At 59.7% G+C, this 17,902-nt stretch overlaps 1 protein-coding gene across 1 annotated transcript; it reads right to left on the reverse strand.

Moving 5' to 3' along the window:
- Positions 1-795: 795 nt before the first annotated feature.
- MNX1 (motor neuron and pancreas homeobox 1) lies at positions 796-5,515 on the reverse strand (the record flags this gene model as incomplete). Its single annotated transcript, XM_082846310.1, has 3 exons — positions 796-1,158; positions 1,747-1,907; positions 4,822-5,515. The coding sequence occupies 3 exons, from the start codon at positions 5,513-5,515 to the stop codon at positions 796-798; spliced, it is 1,218 nt and encodes a 405-aa protein (XP_082702436.1).
- Between the last annotated feature and the right edge of the window lie 12,387 nt (positions 5,516-17,902).

Genomic DNA, 17,902 nt, shown 5'->3' on the forward strand with positions numbered 1-17,902 from the left:
GGTATTTTTACCGACACTTCGTACCTGCGACTCCCCAGCAGCCGGAATCAAGTTCCTCACCGGCCTCGGGGCCCAGAGAGGTGGCGGTCCGGACACCCATTCGCGATTCTGATTTTCACCTTCTGCTGTCAGTTGAGGAATACAGCCCATCATTTCAACGACAAAAATAGTAAACCCCGCTTTCACAACTCCCCTCAAAAGATTTGCGCTCTCACCCAGTAAAAAAACCAATTTATTTTACATTCCATCGTGGGCGATGGGAGAAGCTAAATGATAATTTAGCATGCGTAAGTAGACATTTCTTTATATATATATTTATAAATACAATATACAAAAATAAAGACAATACAGTTTTGGGACTTACAGCAGTTTGGACGCTCATGGCATAAATCCCTCCCCCTCCCCCCAAGATACATAAGCACAAAACATTTTTTCTTTTCTGAGCACTCAGAAGAACGGCGTGTCCAGAGGTTTGAAGTCTCGGAGGTGGTTTAACACTGAAGGTTTCCGCCTTCTCCACTCGGCAGGAGGGGAACCGGGAGCCTCCCCTGGTGAGCGCTCAGTTCTTCTCGGGAACACCTCCCCCCAGCGCAAACCAAATTAAACGAAAAAGAACCAGAGATCAAGTTTGAACCTGCTGGGCCTCCCTCTTTCCGTCCCTTGAAGAGCAGACGGCTGCTGGGGCCCACAAGGGCAGCAGCCGCCAGGGCCGGGCCGCCTCCGCTCGCGGGCCTGGGGGGCATGGGAGGGGTCGCAGCATCCAGGCCGGACCGCCACCCGCCGGCCGCGGGGCTCCTACTGGGGCGGGGGCTGGTGGCCGGGCCCGCCGGACCGCGGGGCAGGCGAGTCGGCCCCGGAGGAACAGTCAGAGGAGGCGGCGTGCGTGCTAGCGCCGTTGCTGTAGGGGAAATGGTCCTCGTCGTCGTCGTCGTCCTCCTCCTCGGGGTCACTGTCCCTCAAGTCCCGTAGGCGGCGTCCGCTGCCCTTGTCCCCGGGCGCCGGCGGCCCCAGCAGCTCCTCGTCGCCCTGGTCCCCGGCGCCGCCGCCTTTGCCCGCGCCCGCGCCGCCCTTCTGCTTCTCGGCCTCCTGCGCTGCCTGCTCTTTGGCCTTTTTGCTGCGCTTCCACTTCATCCGCCGGTTCTGGAACCAGATCTTCACCTGCGGGCACAAGCGGCGTGAGAAACCTGCCACCTCCGTCCCCGCCGAGTCCCCGGGCTCCTGCACCCGCACCCGCCGCGCGCGCGCCTCCATCACCAGGCCCGGGCGTGGGGCTCCCATTGGAGGACTCGGAAGCTCCAGGGGGACGGCGCTCCCCACCCTGCGCGTCCGCAAAACCCAAAGACCGGCTGGGGGCTCTGAGGAAGCTCAGACGAAGACCCCTACCTCCCACCCCAGCACCGAGGTGTGCGAAGGGCCAGGGCTGCTGGGGTACCTGTCTGTAAATCTCAAGATGTTCCCTCCTCTCTTTCTGGAGTGAAATCTCTCTCATGTGGCCTGGGGACCACCCGCTTCAGAATGGGGGGGGGGTGCAAATTCCTGGGCCCAACAGAACCAGCTAAATCAGACCTCTGGGTGCCAGTATAGGAACCCTGGGGGCAGATGGGAACTCTGGCTGGGATGTTAATCCACACCCTAAAGGTCAAATGGGCACAGCTCCAGGTGCCCAGGAAGGCCGAGGGTCAAGAGAGCAGAGGCGGCAGTGGCCCTGGGAGGCCAGGCCACGCTGAGGGCGGCGCGGCGGCGCACCTGGGTCTCGGTGAGCATCAGGGAGGTGGCCACCTCGAAGCGTTTGGGCCGCGACAGGTACTTGTTCAGCTTGAACTGATGTTCCAGCTCGAGCAGCTGCTGGCTGGTGAAGGCGGTGCGTGGCCGGCGGCACTTCCCCAGGAGGCTGGACTGCGCCTGGGCTGCGGTGGGAGAGGCTCGTGAGCCCGGGCCAGTCCACGGCCCGCTGCTCGCCGGCCCTGCGGGGCCGCTGCTCTTTCTTTAGTGTCAGCGCCCCTCCCCAAGGAAGCCCCGGAGCCCAGGACCCCTCGGCCAGGTGGGCCCAGACGGTTTGGGTTTAGAGGGACCCAGTCTTTTCATCCCAGGCGGGGCCCGGGTGTCCTGATTAAAGAGAGCCTATCACCCAGGCACGTCCTCTCCACCTGGGTGGGCGTTGGTAGAAAGCAGGTGGACAGAAAGGCAAGTAGCAGAGGCCCAGGGACCCCTTCCTCCCCACTCCTCCCGGCAGCTTCCCCAACTCAGGCCCAATCCACACAGGCCACCGGAATCACTTCCTACTTCTTCCTGCCCAGCGAAGAAGTGGTGCAGGATTCCCACCGCCACCTCCTGAGGTACAAAAGGAATAGGAGAAAAGGGGAAAAGCTGAGGAAGGAAGGAAGGAAAGAAGGAAGGAAGGAAGGAAGGAAAGAAGGAAGGAAGGAAGGGAAGAAAAGGACCAAATTCTGGTCCTAAATATGTGTATTCATCAGAGGCTCTCCCGCATGTAAAATGTTTTATTGACAACGCCTGCCCAGGGTCCAGAGGGGCAGAGCCTTGGGAGATTGGAAGCCTTTCAGGACAATTCTCATTACGCAAATTAAAGGCCTAGGCACAGGGGGATCCGGCTTTCTACGTGTTCAAGGAGGTCTCTTGGCTTTATTTACATAATTTCACACGGTTACATCACAGAGAATTTTATGACCTCAAAGCGAGACTTCCCTTGATTTCCCAGGAGCCTGACAAGTGTTAGACAATAAAAGAAAGGAAAGGAAAGAAAAGAGGCCAGCCCCGGGCAGGACGAGCTCAGGCTCCCATGGGATGGGCAATTTGCTTTATGGGAAGGCCCACGCCCCCCGCTTTAGTTAAACAAGGCCCCGAATTCCCAACTTGACAATACATTAGAACTTTAATTAAAACACTGGCTCTGAAGGGACCATTTGGGAAATGCCATCTGATGGCTGAGACACCAATTAAAGGAAACCAAACAGGTTTCCAGCGACCAGAGGAGGGACTCTCAGAGCCCATTCTGGCATGGTCACCTGTTTGTTACTGCCCTTCAGGATTCGGTGTTCAGATTCTTTTTCTGAACTTAAAGCTGGCTGGGTTCTAACTAGCTCACTCTGGGTCGAGATTAGGAATAAGAGATGGACTAAGTGTGTTGGCAAAGGGATGTGGCTTTAGTCGGTTTTCTGGGCAATCCTGGGCTCCACGCAGGCCGGGGAAAACAGCCGGGTGGCCAGGGAACCAGAGCCCAGGGGAGGCCTGTGTGGAGATCACCGCTGCCTGCCCACCCCCCGCCCCCCCCATCGGTGGGAGACTAAGCCTGCCAGGCTCTGGGAGATGCAGGTCACAATAAAAGATGCGTGGGGTGGCATTCCATCAGAAGGGCTTTGCTGGGCTCTGAGGCCAGGCCTGGAAGGGTGCCTTGGGTTTGGCTGACCCCAGATCAGGAGCTCAGATATGCCTGAAGCCACAGAAGTGAGAGGAAGCTTGCCACTTCTTTGCCTGGGGTTGGGAGGGGTGACTCCAACGGAAGGGATGGGTGGCCATTAGGGCCTTCTGGGAGCTGAGCCGGGAGCAGCCTGGGGTGGCCGCGGGCAGACAGCTCACATGCTGGGATTTTCTCACCCGGCTGTGACTTCTCCAGCCTCCTGGGATCCTGGCTTTTCTCTGTTTAGTCACGACCGTAGCTTCTAGCAGAGGAATCTGAATTCTGGCAAGTGTTTATTTCTGTTTTCTTTTTTGCTTTTTTTCCCTTCCCGTGCCTGCGTCTCCCCAGTCTAAACAAATCCATTCAGACGGAAACAATCGGGTCTCTTTGTTTGGGTGTTTGGCGGCTGAAATCATTAAGCCTCAAGCATCTTCCTCTGAGTGGTGCCCGGGTGGAGCAAGCGGACCTGAGATCCAGAATCTCTGGAGCTCCACTCCCGCGCGCCCGCCCGCCCGCGCGCGCCAGGAAAGCCCGAGAGAGAGAGGCCCAGGCCTCGGCCAGGTGTCCCGCCTGGATGGCGAGCACGCCGCCCACAGCTGGGCGGCTCTCGGGTTGGAGATGGCCAGCCCTCCCGCGCTGCGGTCTTGGGGAGGGTGCGCGCTGTGCTGGGCGCCCTGAATTCGGAGGCGGGCACCTGCAGCTTAGAGCCCCTGAAGGAGGGCGCATCTCTTGGCCTTCCGGAGCGCGCCATCTCTCTGTTCAAGTCAGGCCACCCGCCTCCTGGGCATCGCACCCCGGACCCAGCGCCCTTCCAGAGGCGGGCAGAGCCCCGCAAAGGGCCAGGAGGTCGCCCGGGGCCCCTGCCTTACGTCCCTGGGCCTCTTGAAGCTCATTTCTCCTTCGCTAACTCTGGGAGCGCTCCCTCTCCTGGGAGGGACCGGGGTTCTCTCCAGAACCCAGAACGCGGGACCGAAGTCACGTCCGTTTCCCTGAGGATAAACCCCTGGTTTCGATGGCCCCCGATTCCTAGGCACACCTGACTCCAGGGCGCTCCTCGGCTCGCCTTCCCCCACCACTTCCTTCTCCTCTAGCCTGCCGGTTAATCATTAGGTTTTAGTCTCACACCTCCAGCTGCCCCTTCCCATTAAGAGAGGAAGCGAAGCAAGGTCCGCGCGTGGGTATTTTAATCATTCGCTAACAATCCCACATCGCGCAGCCCGCGCGAGTCCTCCGAGGCCCCGGGCAGAGCCGAGGCGGCCTCGCGGCGCTCCCACAGCTCGCTCGGAGCAGAGAACCAGCAGAAGGAGGTGCCAGGTGGAGGAGGACGCACGGGAGAACCTTCTGCCAGCACTCCCCTCCCCCGTTTCCTCCTTCCTCCGCAGGCTCGGGGGCTGCGCAGTACTCACAGTTAAAGTCCGGCATCTTGGGCAGGATCATGCCCGCGGTGGACGCCCGCAGCCACTGGTCCAACTGAAAGGTGCCGGCGCCCAGCTTGATGGGGTCGGCGGGGTGCGCGGGGTGCGCGCCCTGCACCTGCGGGTACGAGTAGGAGAGCGCCGGGTGCTGCCCGGCCAGCGCGGCCGCCGCCGCCGCCGCCGAGTAGCCGTAGACCGGGTGGCCGTAGAGCGCCGCCTGCGCTGGGAGGCCCGCGCCGCCCTGCGCGCCCCCCGGGTGCAGCCCCAGCGCCAGACCCCCCGCGGCGGCGGCGGCGGCGGCAGCTGCAGCGGCAGCGGCGGCGGCGGCGCCGGGGTGCGCGTGGTGGTGGGGCCCCCCGGGCCCGCCTCCGCCTCCGCCCGCCCCGCCGCCCGCGCCGCCGGCGCCCAGGAAGCCCGGTTTGGGCAGCAGCGCGCAGTGCGCGGCCAGCAGGCGCGGTGGCGACGGGCTCTCGGCGCGCAGGCGGTCGGCGGGCGCCGCGGGCGGCTCCGAGGACGCGGGGCTGCAGCCGCCGCTCGCCCCGCCGCCCCCGCCGCCGCCCCCGGGGCCAGCTGCGGCGGCCGCGAGCGACGTGACCAGGGCCAGCGGCGCGGTCTGCGCCGAGGCCGCTCGCGGGGGGTCCACGGCCAGCAGCGCGTCGATGCGGAAATTTTTGGATTTTTCCATCGGCTCGTTAGGGGTTGGCGATCAGCGCGGGGAGGTGCGTGGCGCGGCCGCGTGCCGGCCCGCGGAGTCTTTCCGTGGCGGCGGCCAGCCCCGGGGCTCGGTATTGTTATGATTATTTGCCAGTAATCAAAGTCGCCGCCGGAAACTCAGCCGAGGGTGACCATGGTCCGGGCGCCTCCTCCGTGCGGGCCCCGCCCCGGGCCGCGTTCACTCGCTCTCGCACAAACTCCCACGCGAGTGCTCGGCGCGCCGGGGCCGAGAGCCCGGCTCAGCGCTGCAGCCCGCAGGCGACCGCGCCGAGGCCGCTGGCGCCGGGCTGGGGACCCGCGCCCCTCCGCGCACTTGAAGCGCAGCGCGGCCGCCGATTGGCGCGCTCGGCGGGGGCTTGGGGAGGGGCTCAGGCCCCGCCATTGGCCGAGTGGCGCACCTGTCACCGTCCCGGTCGCCCGCCGCCCCGCCCCTGCGCCGCGGGGTCCTAAACAGCCCAGGGTGCCGAACCGCGAGGGCGGGGCGGGGACCGAGACAGGGGTTGGAAGACTCGGAGGCGCAACCTGGGGTGCCTGCTCGCCCTCCTGCGGCCGCTGAGCGGGCGGCGGGGGCTGGCAACCCCCGGGGTCCGTGTGGGCCCCCCGGCCGGAGTCCAGCTCGCGACACACGCTGTCCGGGTCTGAGTTCGTGTCACCTAGAGCCAGCAGCGTGCGTCCTCTCCCTCCTCCTCGCCGGCGCTTGAGTGTGTCCACTTCTGCAAGGAGAGCCCACGCTGCTTCCAGGTCGAGCCGCTCTGCTCAGTGCAGGCAGCTCAGCGAAGACCGTTCTGGTCCCCAAGCCCTGCGCCCGAGGCGTTTGTGTCCCTGTCGCCAGCCCCCTCACCTTTCCGGGGAAGTTCTGTGCGTTGCAGGTATTGTTTGTGGGGGAGTGAGGCATACGTGTACCCGAGCGCGAGCTTGCCTTCCACAAGCCCGCGCCTTCAGTCCTCCCGGTCAAGGTGAGAGTTTGGTGCGAGCGGCCTGCAGGACCCAGGTCGGCTTGGAGACGTCGTCCACCCGCCATGGAGCAGGACCTCGATTACAGAGCTCTTCCTCTGCCGAGGGACACCGGCCCGTGGGCAGGCAGGAGACTGCACCCTTCTGGGCCCTGGGAAGCCCAGCCGGGCGGGAGTCAGCCGAGGCCGGTCACTGATCCTGCTAGCCCCAGGCCCAGGCTGGAAAATGCAGGCTCTCTGCTGCCTGCAGCTCCTGGAAAATTGGAGGAAAGGGCTTCCCTTGTCTGAGCAAGGGCGTGGGATGAGAATCCAGACTTCACCTCCGCCCCATACTCACACTTCAAATATTTACAGTAAAAGCACTTCCAAAGGCTTTTTGAAGCAGAAAGAATGGACGCGCAGGTCAAGGAGCCCAGAGGCCACCAACACCGGTCTTTGTCAATACCTCCGTTAGACCTAGTTATCTTTCCCAGACAGATGTGAGAATTCGAGAAGGAGCTCGGGTTCTGGAAGCCTGGCTTCCCGTGCAGGTGAGAGGTGAATAAAGGACAGGAAGGGGGCTGTGGGAGGGGCAGAGGACCAAGGGAAAAAAAAAAAAACAGGGCCAGGTAAACTTTAAAATTAGCAGGTCAGGTTGCCACAAGAGGGATGTTTAAAGGTAAATACAGGGAACAAGTCATTTCCCTTCAAAAGGCTTTTTTTTACCCAGGTGAGAGTGGATTGCAGTGATTCTGTGGGTGAGCAGTGTTTCTTTTTCATTGTAACAGTGTAGTTCCGAGACTCACAGGACTGCTTGGAAGATTAGGAGGATAGCAGTGGAGAAGTGACAGCAAATGGAATAAATGTTATGTAGCTTTGCAAAATCCAATATTAACTTGTAAATAGAAATAGCAGCACTTACATGGTGTTTGTCTTGTCTCTCATATCTCTTGTCTTTCTTATGTCTTTGTGGTGGTAAAAATGCAGTCCTTCTGTCTCTGAGTGGAGAGAAGGGTACACTCACGTCTCTTGAACACCTACTATGTGCCATGAGCTTTCCAAAATTATCTTCCTTAATCCTCCCTGTGATACCAGATGAAATCTCTATTTCACAGAGTACGGACTCAAAGAGGTTGAGACTCTCATGCCCGCAAGCTGTTAAGCCTCAGAGTTTGGAATGAGGTCAGGTCTGACTGCAGGAGCCTCACCGTTCCCACCTGCTGCCCTCAATGTTCCCCAGCCCTGTTCCCCATCCTGTCTGTTCCCTCTGCAGAAGGAGGGTTTTACAAAGATACCTGAGCTTAGCCACTGTTCTGGGACAGGAGGCCTTCACCCTTCGAGAAAGGGTAACAGTGTCTTTGTTGCCACTCTACCTCTCCAAGAGACAGCAAGCGAACGTGGCCCCCTCCTCTGATGGGGGTGAGCGCGGAGGCCGGCTGCCTCTCCCGTGTCTCATCCCCTCCCCCTCCTCCGTCTGCTGGTTCTGAAGGCAATGATGTAGGAGGTTGGGGCAGGGGAAGGAGCACAAAGTAAATTTCCCAAGGTGGATCTTGGAGAGCCTGACGCCTGTCTCTCCTACCTGAAATAACCACTGCCGGGGCTAGTTTAGTTGGTGGTGGGGGTGTGCAGTCTAGACTTCATAAATCACCCCATCTTCCTCAACAAAATTATTTTTTTTATAACTCCCAGAGCAACTCAGTTTACCATGTTTTTGTTCTACAGCAAGTAAGTCCCAAACTCCTCAGAATCTCCCCCTCCCCCATGCTTCTACTCTGCCTGGGCCAGCTGAGAATAACACTTCCTGTACACACAGAGTGGACGTCGTCCACAGGCGGGCCCCAGCTCAGGCAGGGTCATCTGATTACCCCCCAGTCCACAGCCCCTGAGGGCCCAGGTGCCGCATCCGAAGTGGACTCAGCCCGCCTGCCTGGTCCAGGTCGTGGCCGCCTCTAAGTGCAGTGTGGCTGCAGAGGCAGCAGCTTCTTTATCTTCATGGATTTCTCTTTCTTTGTCTCGAAAAGTCGGGGTTAGACAAAATGGACCCTGCAGTGCTGAATGACTTTACAATGATCAGATCCCCTGTTTATGTTAAGAATTAGGGAAGACATACTGGAGGTGTCTGTGAAGCTGTACGGGAAGAGAGAGGGAGAGAGAGGGGAAGAGAGAGGGAGAGAGAGGGAGAGAGAGGGGAAGAGAGAGGGAGAGAGAGGGAGAGAGAGGGAGAGAGAGGGAGAGAGAGGGAGAGAGAGGGGACGAGGTCTCGGAAGCTTGGGGTCTTTGTGTGGTTTATGGTGTGTGAAGCTGAGCACACCAGGGCTCTTCCTGTCTCCAGCATCTGTATTGATCCAGCCCAGCTGGCTTTGAAGCAGGTTTTGGGCAGACAGGAGCAGGGCTTGGTCTTGGGAAGGGCCGCAGCGAGAGATCAAAGGTCTGGTCTGAGGGCTGCTCCCAGCCTCAGTCTCCAGGTGCCCGGGGACAGCATCCAGCCCCAGGACACCGGGGAGAACTCTCCAGCTCCCAAGCAAAGCAGCATTGAGGGCCTGGTGCCCCTGTCACGTAGCTGGCTCCCACCCGGTCCCTTCCCTCCCGCCAATGCATCCCTGTCTCTTTCCGTAGGGCCTTCCTTTAGATGCTGAACACTGCCTGCACTACCCTTTCTCCCACTCCTTAGAAAGGAGAACTGGTGGTTTTTACAAACATTTGCAAAAGAAAGAGCTGTTTTCATCCATGTCTGGAATTATGTGTACGGAGTTGGGATAAACCCTATATAGTCACATATTCAGATGATGGGAGGCAGCATCTTTCTTCATCGTTTACGGATTGCTTCCTTTCTCATGAAGTGGGGCAGGCACAACGGAGCACCCAGCATGAAGGCGACTCTGGACCGCTGGCCCTGGAACACAGGCTGGAAGAGGACTTTCCCTGGGGACCACTTCGTACACCCCACCCTACCAGAGCTTGAGGTTTCCAGAACTGAGACCAGGGCCGGTGCGGGTGATTTAGCCCGTCCTGCTGAAACCATGCCTTCCCCCCACCCCCGGATGAACTCAGCTAAACTTCAATTTAACCTCTCGGGGTTTCCTTCAGGAAACAGGCATGGTACGCTAGGTAACGTGCCTGAGGGCAGGACCCAAACTCGCGGTGGCGATGGGATTCGAACCGGGACACTCGAATTACTCTGCGAAGATGCTGGTGCAGGGACCCTCGGGTCTGCGGCTGGGGAAGTAGCTCTGTAGCGAGGCGGGAGAGCGAGGAAGGAAACCGCGGGAGAGACACTCGGGGACCGCGCCGGGCCTGGGGACGCGGGCGCGGGGGGAGGGGGCTGGGGTCACCGGAAGGCGAGCGCGGGGGAGGGGCGGGTCCGCGCAGGTGTCCCCCGCCCCCCAGCAGCAGAGCCCCGAGGGCCAAAGGAACCTCGTAGTTAGCGCCGCCCTTTGATCTGCTGACCTCCTCCCTGACCCGGGGGCGCTCGGCCTTTTAAAGGGCCTGGAAAAGGTGGGAGCCCACGGACGCACTCCACCCCGAGGTGGGACCCGCAGGACGGGCTGCCGCTTTATCCCGCGGCCCCGCTGCCCGGCCTCGCCCTGCGCACCCGGCTTCGTGTCGCCCGGGGCCTGGACCGGAACCGGGCCCACCTCCGGGCGTCCCGGGGTCGCGGGTCTGGCCCTCTCCACCTGACCCAGCCTCAGATCAGGGGCTCATTGCCGAGGGCTTGCTAAGAGGTCGGGGAAGGCTGCGGGATTTAAATTCGTAACATTCCAACAATCCGGCAAGCTGCGGGCCTTCTATTTTTGGAAATTTCCTCCAAGTACAGAAATATCTGCGTTACCCTCGGACCTTGGGCCGCTTCCCAGCTTCCCGGGACACCAAAGGCAAGGGACAGGCCTGGCGGTGCCCCGCTCAGCGTTTGGCCCCCGGGAGGAGACGGTCCCCATTCCCCTGCAGGTTTCCTTCTGACCCAGGGAAGGAGAGCGTTTCCAGCCTTTCTGCGGCACAAATTCGAACTTCCTGGGTTACAAAGGGAAACAAATTTCTCCCCAAGAATTCGGGAACATGGGGTGGGGGGAAGTTCACTGGAGTCCCTTTAATCACATTGGGGGAAAACAGCCCTCAACAGAGACTTCCCCAGAAGACGGTATTTTTGTCAGAGGATTTAAATTAAATGTAATTTAATTGCAGGTTCACACAGTGGCCTGTACTTCAAGCTGTTATCGGAAACAAGGCATGTAGTGCGTGCACCTGCGAAGCCAGCTTTTTCAGAATGCGGAGGCCCACAGGACCCCTCTCCAAACCATCGCTGACGGGGACCTACAGTTCTCTGTGAGTGAGTCTTGCGCCTCGATAATTTAAGACTGAGAACGATGTTTATCTGCTTTGGGAGAGCCCGGCTTTCCCATCTCCCAGGGGAATGTGTCTGGTCATCGAGGACCCACCTTCTAAGGTGTTGGGGCAGCCCTGTGGCCCCAGGTGCTCGGCCACACCTCCCCACCCTCGACACCCCCTCCACGGCAGGAGGAGAGGGTTGCAGAGTCCGAGCCAGGAGCTCTGGCCGCTAGGAGGTCAGACCTACGCAGGCTGGCTCCACTCCAGCCCGAACGGTTGGCTGCTGACCCGCAGGCGGGGTGGGGATGAGGATGACAGCACAGGGGAGAAGCACAAATACACGGAAGACGTTGCTTGGGGTGTTTTAATGCTTCAGTGTGTGAACTTTTTAGTGCGCTCTGACTCGAAATTATGGCTGGGTAGTAGCGCGCTAATGTCCAAATCCATGGTGGATAATGGCAGGAAGTTGTTGCTAATTGGTGTATTTAGTAGTTGCTGAGGTGGCAGCAGCTGAGGCTGCGGGGGGGGGGGAGGGGAGAGACAGAGAGAGACAGAGAGACAGAGAGAGAGAGACTGGATCTCCACCTGACATGACTTCCCAGAGCTGGGGGATATGCCTCAAGATGGGCAAATCGTGTCTGGGTCAAGTTCATCTCTTTCAGCCTGGCCCCAGCCCCTGCCCGCAGGTGCACACTCAAGGCCCCAGGACGGATCTCAGACTTGGGGTGGATTTGGGGGGAGGGTGTTTGTATTTGCAAACAGGAGGCGGCTGGTTTGCCAGAAACGCCATCCCTGGGCTTCCTCCGCCTTTCCCAGGGCAGCCTCTCTCCCCATCACACCTACACCCAGGTTTCCGAAGTGGGGTTGGGTGGGATGTGGTCAGCTGGGCAGAAGGCGACTCCCTGCCCTGCCGCACCATGTGAACAGGGACTGTTTCACCCACGAGGAACCTGGGGCCCTGGGAAGAGCTGGAAGAACGGTGGGGCAGGGGGTGGCGAGGCCGATTTTCGAGCCCCACTCCTGCCGGGATGTCCAAGTGCTCATGGTATTGTTTCAGTGCACCTTCTAAGAGTCCCCTCCTAGTCATTGTAACTGTGGAAATCACACCCATGCCCCCATCTTATTGACGGGCAGACTAAGGCTCTGAGAAATCAAGGCACTTTGCTCCAGAACCCACAGCAAAGAGGCCAGGCTCTGGCTTCAAGTCCCGCAGTCGGGCCTCACACCATAGCCCGGTCAGTCACGTTCCTTATTACATTACAGTCTCTTCATTGGATGCATCTAATAACACTTTCTCCCACTTGGCCTTTGACCCGGCCGGGCTCCCACCTGTGGAACCTAACAGTGGCAGGGAGGTGGCGTGTCTGCTGCTAAACAACAGAGGAGGGTCCGCCTCCCTTTCCCCGATGCCCGCTGGGCTGGGGCTTTTCTCCCCTTCCCTGCACTCAGCATCTCGCCCCCTCACCTCCGCCGAGACCAGGGGGGAGAGAGGCCCGCGGAACCGCTCCGCGCTAGCTCCCTTCCCCCAGTCTCCCGGGCCTTGTGCTGCGGGCAAGATAATTTGGCTAATGAACTCTTTAAAGGGCCCCTGGTGACCCTCCTGGCCTCCCCTCGGCCCATCTGGGAAATTCCATTGAAAGGCTGGATTGGGTCCTCGGCCCCGCCGCCGTCTGTCGCTGCAAGAGGCGCGCACCCGGTGACGCTAGGCCCCCTACATTAAAATAATTAGCCGGAGGAACAGGTGGCCCACTCCGGTCTGCCAGGCGCATCTGGGCCGCGGTGCCGCCGCCGCCGCCGCCGCCGGGGGAGGGAAAGGTCAGACCCGCCGCCCCGGGAGCCCGGGAGGGCGGAGAGGGGCCTTCCGAGCCGGCGGGCTGTCCCACAGGCCCGGGGCCTCTGCGACCCAGCCGGCCGAGGCCTGAGAGGGAGGCCGGGACCGCGCCCCCCAGGCGCAGGGGAGCGGCCGCCCCGGGCCACCTGCGCCGCCGCCCAAGCGCCGAGGAAGGGATGCCGGGCACAACGGCGAACTCGCACCCCGCGGCTCCCAGGCTGGAGCAAATTCTTCGGTCGGGCCGCGCGCCAGGGCCCCGCGGGCCAGCGAGCCGGGCGCAGCTGGGGCGGCGTGCGCGGGGTGCACGCGTCTGGAGGTGCGCGTTGGGAGGGGCGCACGTGGGTGTGGGGAGGACCCCAGTTGTCGCTGCCCGCCCGGGAAGCGCCCTCCGGCTCCGGCCCGCATGGGGGCATTTCCGGGCCCGGTCGTGGGGAAGGAGGCGAGGAGGTCTCCGCTGTGCTGCTAAAAAGAGCGGCGCAGCCCGGGCGCTGCCAAGCCTGTTGCCAAAAACACATATTATACTGCGACATTCTGTAAATGAGATAATGATACATAAACCCGGATGATAGATGTGACGTGCCTGGGATGTCTTCTCTAAATTAGCTGCTCGCATCGACTGCTAATAATGGTGAGTTTATGAAAGCAATTTCTGTGCAAAATGCGAGAGGGTCTTCTTACTCTAATCAGCCTGCCTCGGTTAATGGATGAGGGGGTCAGGCTGAGAATTATTGACACGCCCGTGCCCTTAACCTGTTTCCCAATAAAGCTGATTAGTTTTTGTCAATTCATCAGCTAACCACTCTTGCTGGGACTGCATCAAAGCCTTATTTGCTCAGGGGAAATCAACAAGTCACAGATCAGCTCCATTAAGGGGCTGCAGATCCAGGACTGTCCTGAGGCCGAGGGACACCCCGACGGACCTCACACCCACCCCACCCCACCCCAGGCGCCCCGAGCGGCTGTCAGCGCGGGCTTCCCCCAAACTTGGAGCATCCTACCGCCAATGAGCGTAGCAAAGTTGCTGGCTCTGAAGACTCCCTTCCTTTTCCTCTGAGGGCCGAGGAGAGGCCTCTGCAGCCCGGTGCATTAGGTTCACTCTTCTGGGCGCTGGTGGTCCAGGTTCCGGAAGGATCACCTTGGAGGGGAAGGGAATGTCGCAGGCGGCACAGAGTAGAGGGCTAGAGGGCATGAGTGAGGGGTCGCTGCCATACAGCCCTCCTACCAGGGGACAGAAGGGAGAAGAGAGTGGACCCCGGATTCCGCCGGGTCAGCACAGGCCTGAGCATAAACAGGCCGAAAGGCTTTCTTTGGGCGGGATTGCACCTGCACCCAGGGCTGACCCTGGCCTTGCTTAGTGACCTCAGCAAGCGCACGGGAGAGGGCACCAGCTGCCAGGGAGTGCACCTGGGTCGGGGCTCTCGAGTTGCTGCCTCCACCTGCGCCCCAGGTGAGCTGCAAAGGAGGACCTCCAGGCCTTGGGCTCCCACAGAAAGGAGTGGCAGATGGGCTGCCCACTGGAGGTGACCTCAGCGCCCCGGCCCGCAGGTGGGGGAAGAAAAACGTGCGCTGTCCCTTTAAGCCCCCGGCCACTGCCGCCTCCCAGCCCCATCCCCCCTCAATTTAATTTCATTAAAACAGAGCATGAATATTTCTATTAAACCTAAAATGAAATATGAAGCCATTTAGACTCTGCCTGCACCAATCACCCAGATTTATGACTTTTATTCATCACATCAAGAGCTTGGAAAAATGAATTTTCTTCACCCAGGAAGGAAATAAAACCTCAGGCTTGGTCATTTCCAGAAAGCTGTTAATTTGACCATGTGGTAATTACTTTCACAATTAACTAAAATACAAATCAACTTGACAAATCGGGCTAGTTTATATATTAATTAGCCTGCTTAAATTTATTCATTATGAAAAGACAATTTAGGGGGACCTGCGGTGTCCGTTTTATTGCAATAAATTATTGTTAGGAAGTGGGTCTAATAAAATATCTTAATATTTAAGGATATTGTATATGCGGGGGTGGGGAGATGCTTTTTTGACAATTTCATTTTCCAATTAGTAATTTTGTTGTAATCTGTCTGCGAACCCGGGCCTCCCGGGCGGAGAGGCAGGCTTCTCCCGGCCTGGGGCTGTCGGAGCGGGAGCGGTTGGGTCTGAGCCGCGGGCAGAGGGGAGTGAATTCCGCGGGGAGGGCCGGCGGGTCCGACGCAAACGTGGGGCTCCCGGCGGCACCAATCAGCCGCGCCGAAGCCAGCCCGGGTGCCGCGCTCCTCTGTCCTCCTCCCAACCGGGGCGTGGCGGCTGATTTAATAGAATGTCGATAGAATCCTTCGATGCCTTTTAGCTTGTGATCTTTATAAATGTCCCTCTATTAAATTAGAAAATGATTCTCTTCTCGTTTAATTGTATTCTTTCGTTTCTTATTTCCAATTAATTAGTCCTATCGACGTTGCAATATTTTAAGTGACTCGAGTCCGTTTCCAGTTAGAAGATACGGGTCAGCACATGCGATTTTATACCAGACAGAACTATATAATGTGGGTTTTAACTACTCGTCCCTCATCTGTCTTGAACATCTGGCCGGAGTGGGCTGGTTGGTCGCCTGGCAGCTCCCCGGGTAGGTGGGCACCGCTCGGGGTCGAGTCTGGGCTCCCGCAGACACCTCCGCAGCCCGGGGCCTTTGCTTAGATTCTCTGGATTTTAAATCTGCTCCCAGCCGGGTGGCCCCGCGGTGAGGACCCTTCAGAGGAGCCCCGCGCCCCTCCTTGCCCCCCATGGGGCCGCGGCGCCCAGCGAAGCCCCGCTGGCTCTGGGGGCGATCCCTCCGGTCTCCTGTTCCACTGCCGCTTCCCTCCTTGCAGCCTGGAAAGCCTTTAAAATCATCTTCAGAACTGGCTTGGCCCCTTCTCTCTGTCCAGTCCCCCTCGGCCTCTTCAGGGGAGCAAACGCCCCTCGCTGAAGGCGGGCACACCACCATCCGACAACCCGAAAGTTCAGCTTGACCGAGGAGGGATCCACCTTTCCTGAATTAACTGACGAATTAACTAATTCCTCCCGGGAAGATTTGTGCCGGCGCCCCTCCCCCTGTGCGGTGATTTGGGACCCCTAGCCTGTGCGCGCCCCCCCCCCCGAGCCCCCAGCTCTCCCCGGACCCATGTCCCAAATGCCTGTAATACGTGGGGGACCCCCCCCACCCGCCCAACCGGGGAAGAGGGGCTGGGGGGCAGAGCCCACACCCTTTCCGGCGCTGGTGAAGGAGGGGGCTCCTCCCCTCCCCCAGTCCCGGCTCCTTCGGGCACGCGTTTGCCCCGAGGGTCAGTGGCTTGGCCCCCATGGTGTCCCTGCAAGGTGGGACCTGGATGGCAGTAAGAACCGGGGTCCAAGGGATGATGGTTAGCTCCCTGCGGCTGCACCCCAGTCTGCACCACTGTCCCCTGCCACTCCCCTGCCCTCACCCCTGCCTGTGGCCCTCCGGAGATCCACCTGCCATCTCCTGCTCACCAGGCCGCTCCTAGAAGCCTTCCCCAGTCTTAAGGCTCAGAGGGCGGGCAGGGCAGTTCCTTCCAGGCTCCTTGGGAGGGGCTCCCGAGACTCCAGCCAGAGTCTCGGGAGCCCCTCGGCCCCTGTTCTCCCTGCCCTCCAAGGGGAACGAAGTTACAAACCTATTTTGCGGATCCTTCCCTCCCCACAGCTTCCTAGACTGGGAAGTTCTCCCCTAGGCACCCCGGGATTCTTCCCCAGAGTAAAGAGATCCCCCAGGTTTCTCCTCAAGGGCTGTGTCCTAAAAGTGGCAACATGAGGGGCTTCCCTGGCGGTCCAGCGGTTGGGACTCCGCGCTTCCACTGCTGGGGGCCCAGACTTGACCCCTGGTTAGGCAGCTAGGATTCCACATGCCGCGTGCACTGAGGGCCCATGACACTGTCCCAGCCCCTCAGGGCAGCCTCCTGCCGCAGGCTCTGTTGAGGACCCCCTTCCACAGAAACCTCAAGCCCCTCTCCTCCAAGCACAGAGGGGTCCCGACCTTTAGGTCCGCTCACTGAATGCAGGGGAGGGGTTTGGGGGCGAATTTTAACATCGTGTGTCTGGGCCCTAGGGCAATGGGAAGCCGGATTAGAGAAGTTAGGGTCTTGCCCAGGGTCGTGTGGCAGCACTGGGGCCTGTCTTGGGATCCCCGCAGCCATGCTCCTTCCATAAGTCACCCCTCTGCCGTGACACCTGCTCCCAGGGAAAGACAGTAGCGGGCAGGGTGTGGACTTTACTGCAATGCGTTTCTTGAGGAGAGAGGAGGACTTTAGGTCAGTTGAAGCTGGTGGCCCGTTCCTTCCGCAGCTCTGGCTGAGATGTGTGGGGGGGGGGGACCCTGCGATCTGGATGAGGCTGGAAGATCTCCGCCACAGCAGCAGATCAGCCTTTCCCAGGGGGTGTAAAGGGCGGGCCATCTCCTTCTATTCACCCTGAATCCTTCTGTGGGGTCAAAGCAAGTGGGCTCACCTTGTCTTTCTGGTTATTAGCTGGGACTGTCTACTGACAAGTCAGAGGGAAAAGCAGTTCTCGGCCATACGTAAGACAGCAGTAGATGGCAAGCTCTGCAGACATCTGCCTGGCCCCCTCATCCACCCTGGGGTCACGGCCACGCCTGGGGCAAAGTGGATGGACTTGATTTTCATCTCCGCTGCTTAGTCTGAACGTGGTCAGAGCGTGGCCAGAGTTAGGCCAGCCAGGGGCCCGGGGAGCACAGGTAACCTCCCAAAGTGAGTTTTCTGCCACACAAGTACGTGAGGACTCACTGAAACTGTACTCTGGAATACCCGTCCCCTCCCCGGACACATTCCCTGCTGCAGCCAGGGGGAGGAGTCCACACTGGCTACTTAACACGATCCAAGTCAGCAAGAACTTACTAAGCCACTTTGCACAACCACCTTGATACTGAAGGATAAAGCAGTAACTTAAAATACCTTTCTGTGCTCAAGGAACTTAATTGCTTCTTAGGGGAGGAAAAAGCGTGCAGAGATGAAACAGTTAGAAACACCATCGAGGAACTTCCCTGGTGGTCCAGTGGTTAAGGCTCTGCACTTCCAATGCAGGGGGCTCGGGTTCGATCCCTGGCAGGGGAACTAATATCCCACGTGCCGCACGGTGCGGCCAAAACCAAAACCTGAAACACCGTCAAATCATGCACAGTGGGGGCGCTCGGGGGAACCAGCACTTGGTGGAGGCAACCCTACAGCCTGTACGATGGGATGTATCACAGAATGTCTTTCCT

Source organism: Leucopleurus acutus (genome assembly GCF_964270905.1).
Source record: "Leucopleurus acutus genome assembly, chromosome: 9".
NCBI lineage: Eukaryota > Metazoa > Chordata > Mammalia > Artiodactyla > Delphinidae > Leucopleurus > Leucopleurus acutus.